Source organism: Telopea speciosissima, chromosome 8 (assembly GCF_018873765.1).
Source record: "Telopea speciosissima isolate NSW1024214 ecotype Mountain lineage chromosome 8, Tspe_v1, whole genome shotgun sequence".
Classification (NCBI taxonomy): domain Eukaryota; kingdom Viridiplantae; phylum Streptophyta; class Magnoliopsida; order Proteales; family Proteaceae; genus Telopea; species Telopea speciosissima.
The window spans coordinates 33356246-33360870 of NC_057923.1; the positions used below are offsets into that span (position 1 = coordinate 33356246).

General features: G+C 38.7%; 1 protein-coding gene across 1 annotated transcript; it reads left to right on the forward strand.

Moving 5' to 3' along the window:
• The first annotated feature begins 465 nt into the window (after window positions 1-465).
• Window positions 466-3784, forward strand: LOC122672245 (60S ribosomal protein L17-like). Its single transcript, XM_043869740.1, has 4 exons — window positions 466-500; window positions 1424-1516; window positions 2576-2746; window positions 3283-3784. The coding sequence occupies exons 1-4, from the start codon at window positions 466-468 to the stop codon at window positions 3662-3664; spliced, it is 681 nt and encodes a 226-aa protein (XP_043725675.1). The 3' UTR covers window positions 3665-3784.
• Window positions 3785-4625: the final 841 nt, after the last annotated feature.

Sequence of the window (4625 nt, forward strand, 5' to 3'; positions counted from 1 at the left end):
ACTCATATGTCCCTAGAGCCCCAGGACATCTGAATGCTGTCTTCGAAACGTCTTCCTTTGCAATAAAAATTTGGTTGTACCCAGAATGACCGTCCATGAAAGACAGAATGCCATGCTTGGAGGCTGAATCGACCAGCATATCAGCAATTGGCATTGGGTATTCATCTTTCGGCATAGCAAAGTTTAAATCTCGAAAATCAATGCAAACCCTAAGCTTGCCATTCTTCTTCATGACTAGAACAATATTGGCTAACCACTCTACGTAGTGAGTAGTACGCACTGAATTTCTTCCTTTACCTTTATGACCACCTCAGGGGCCATTCATCTGGGTAGTTGCTTGACCGGTTTAAAACCCTTTTTAATAGGTAAACGGTGTTCCACCAATTTTCGCTCTAGACTAGGCAACTCAGGATAGTCCCAAGCAAAGCAGTCTTTATATTTGAACAGTAAGGTTATAAGCTTCGCATGGAATTCAGGCTCCAACAAACCGCTTACAAAAGGTGAGCCTTCTACTTTCTTCAGTTCCTAGGTTTATTTCTACTAAAGGATCTTGCACCTCAGCCAAGGTGTCCTCCATCTTAACTGGAGCTGGCATGAGGTCTTTCAGCTATAGAGCCTCATAGATAGGTTCGACCGTGCAGACCGAACTTTCGATCATCCGCTGTTCCAAACCGAACAATAAGAGTCGTTTCTATGCGTTCTCTAAGGCCTTAGACCTTTGGTTTTGATCAGCCATCTACACCTTTGGACTCCCTACTCAGCCTTTCAATGCAAAATGGCCTGAACAAATTTCCCAAAGCACGACAAAGTTGTCCTTCATCTTCCAGGACTGTTGTGGTAGCACTCATAGCAGTAGGTTTTCCATACTCGCCCTCCCCAACAAACTTGATTGGACCAATATTCCCTTCGTAAAACTAGGCTTCTGCATGATTAGCAGTGACCAAAAAAGGTCTATTGTCCGCTACTACCCACTCTATTTCTCCTCCATCCGTCTAGAATACCAAAACCTGATGCAGCAACGAAAGGACGTAGCTGTTTGCGTGGATCCAATCCCGGCTAAAGAGAGCATTGTAGTTGGCCATCGCGTCCATGACAAAGAAAGCTATCATCGACACGCGGTCTCCTACCCTCAGTTGCACAGGGAGTATTCCCCTAATATGCAAGTGCTGTTAGGAATTGAAGCTTTTTGTTAATCCTGACCCTTCGTTTATGGATCCAATTCCTAGTCTTATTTATTTCTTGTTGAGTATCATGAATTATCAGGAGGAGTTGATCACCTTATTTGTGATGGTAGCTATGACCCTCCTACGGGTTCTGTTGGACAGACTCCTTTTTTTCAAATTTTTTTTTTTTTTTTTTTTTTTTTGGTGTAAATTTCAATTTATTATGATCTATCGACTCTATACGGATAATGCTCTTGTAGGGTCACCATAGGAGTTGGAGATTCGGAGATTGCTTCAAGGGATGCAGCGAGTCAAATAGCAAGGATGGACAGCTCTGACTATCTGGATGGATTGTGAGCATGTGTTGAGTTGGCTTACTAAAAGAACTAAACGAGGATGGCAGTGGGAGGTTTTTAACCTACTTTTGGATGCTTCATGTTTTATAAAAACTTTTGATTCTGTAAATATTATTATTTCTATTGCCTATAAGTGGGCAGTTAGGGCTAGAATGGATACTTACATCTATAGTTCTCTATAGTTACAGTTACAAATGATGTTTGTATTTTTCTTTCTAAGTAGATTTTTTGTTTTAACGAAAATTTTTAAAAAGAAAAGGAGGATGGCTTTTGCAAAGTTCAACATGCAAGGTCATTTGTGTAATTCTGCCAACAGATTCAGGACCAGAATTAGCTTAAAAAGAAAAGGTGGATAGCTTTTGCAAGTTCACTTTTTCTACAACTTTTAGGATGGTGGTATGTCTCACACCATACAAAAAAGATATGTGATTGCAGACCACTGCATGCCTTTTGTCAGTTGTCACCGACTCTCAATATTAAGAATTTAAATGATAGATACTCAATATTGTTCAATCTACTAAGATTTTTGATATAATCATCTAGGGTTCCAAGTGACAATTTAAAAGAGTATCTCTCAAAGATGCTGGATTTGTTATCTCCTTTTGTTATAGAAGAATAAATTGAAAAAAAAAAAAAAAAAAAAAAATTTAGTACCCATGAAAAATAAACTATGAATGATATATAATACCTAAGAAAAGTGTAATTTTACGGTATAATTTTTAGTTTGTCAACTCTTCCTCCACCCCACGCACAATAAAGAGAGAATCATCATAGTCAAAGTAGAAAATTTCCTTAGTTTTTGAGAGATGATTAGAGATCTTACAATAGGAATAATGATGAAAATGAGATGTTTTTACTTTTCTAGTTTGTTTATTACTAAAACAACAAATGCTGTTGCCACTACTACCTTGGTACAAGTGATTAAAGGCTTTAAAGGTTAATTAAAATAATCGTTCAACAATGGTTCCATATCTAGAGATTGGAACAGAAATCTGATTAAATATAGTTTGTCGAGCATTTCCAATTTTCTTAATAATATATCTTATCATTGTGCAGGCAAAGATCATATCTTTGTAGCTCTTCACACATTGGGTGTAAGTCGGTGCGCGACGACGACAAACTTGAACTATATGATGCTTGTCTGGTGGAAGACTCGATATTGAATGCCATTGTCAATCTACAGATCTTCTGCAATTATAAATTAAAAAAATATGGGGTTATTTTAAGGTTTGACGTAATTATGAAAAAATTCTTCATTGTTGAAAAATTCTGCGTATAAAACAAGGGGTGAACAAGGGGTTCCCTCATTTCGTTGGTTTAGGTTTAACAGTGTTAAAAATAAGGGATGAATTGACAAAAATGCCCTTCTAAGAAATAGAAATTTTTAAAGTCTATTATGACCAATATACTCTTGAAAGGGTAAAATGACACTAATGCCCTTTTCTTCTTCTTCTTCACCATCACCACCCACCAGGCCACCATTGCCGCAGCCACCACCACCACCACCCACTGATTGCATTCTTGAAGGACAGACCTTCCTTGCTGTCTTGACAGCTTGTGCTAGTGCAGAAGTTGTTGAAGAAGGTTCATGATTTTATCGAATAATAGGAAATGGGTTTAGGATTTCAGGTTTTGGGAAAATTGGGGAAGATGAGGGTTCTGTGTTTCTATGAACCTGAAGATCCCAACAGCCGCTAGAAAAATTCCGATAAAGAAAGGTTTGAATGTGGTCTGACCCATAAACAAGCCATTCCATTCTGAAGATTTTGTCGCGGTGTTGGTCGAACAGCTCAGGCCAAGAACTGTCATTCAAATGGGCAAGGACGCTGGCCTGTGAAATTAGTGAAGTTCATTCTAGATTTGCTTAAGAATGCTGAGAGCAACGCAGATGTGAAAGGTTTGGATGTGGATTCTCTTTACATATCCCATGTCCAGGTGAACCAAGCGCAGAAGCAGAGGAGACTCACATACCATGCTCATGGGAGGATCAACCCTTATAGGAGGATCAACCCTTATATGTCATCTCCATGTCACATTGAGCTGACCTTATCTGAGAAAGAGGAGCCAGTGAAGAACTCTGAGACTCAGCTGGCCCCCATAACACCCAAGAAGGCTCATGCTTTGCGAAGTGGTGCATCTTCTTGAATGGGTATTTGAGATGATGAGCAATTTTTGTCTCTTGCCATTTAAAGTCTTTTCCTCTTTATAGACTATGACGTTGCTTGTCATCTGGTGTCTTGTTATTCATAGATGCCAGGACATGTTTTTTACCTTTTTACAGAATTGAGAATTTGCAGAGAGAGGGAAGTGATCGTTCATCAATCAAGTAGTCCAGTCATGGATTACTCTGATCTTCTACAACCCACACAGGGTTTAAACAAAAATTGAAATTTTCAGTTTGATAAAAATGAGCTGGGTTTGAAAAAAAGCTGCAACTCAGAATTTGTCCTTCATTAACCAACCTATCCAGTAATGATTTTCTATCTATAATTTACAAAAATTAAACAACAAAAAATACCCAAAAACCAATTCTGTTCTTCAACCCTTCTTCTCAAATTGAAGTGTTGAGATCAATTTTTGGTTTCTTATGCAAATGGATTGGAACAATGGAATCACAACGATGGCATTTGGGATTATTCTTCGATATCAAAACGTAAAACAAGCAACCAGGACAACCAGCAGCGAGTAACAAATCAGAACCAGATTCAAACCCAGATGAAGAAGATGACTTCTCTTCTCCTTCCTCTGTTTCATTGTTGCTTCTTTGATTGAAGAAGACGAAGCAGATGCATACGAAGATGAACGTTTCTTACCCAATTCTCTCTCTGCTCTTTCCAGCGCTGATTTCACCTTATCCAGAGTACAAATGCTCTGGTAATCAAAAGAAGGAACAAGTCTTAGCTCCAAACCCTAAACAAGAAACTTCGTCCTCTCCTCCTCCTCTCTCTCTCTCTATTTGATCTCTTTGTTCTCCATGGCACGACCAGCGTTCCCTTCAAAATCTGTAACTCATCTTCCCCAAATCGTTTGGGGAAGATGAGTTGCAGGTTTTTTTTTTTCTTAAAAGGGCATTTTTGGTAGTTCATCCCATGCTTTTAACGTTGTG

Bases quoted from the DNA above. Each gene is read 5' to 3' on its own strand.
- LOC122672245 (XM_043869740.1), top strand. From the start codon at position 466: ATGGAATTCAGGCTCCAACAAACCGCTTACAAAAG. The intron at 1,517-2,575 runs GTGAGCATGTGT...ATCATTGTGCAG, and splicing joins TCTGACTATCTGGATGGATT to GCAAAGATCATATCTTTGTA. The intron at 2,747-3,282 runs GTTTGACGTAAT...TCCATTCTGAAG, and splicing joins AAATATGGGGTTATTTTAAG to ATTTTGTCGCGGTGTTGGTC.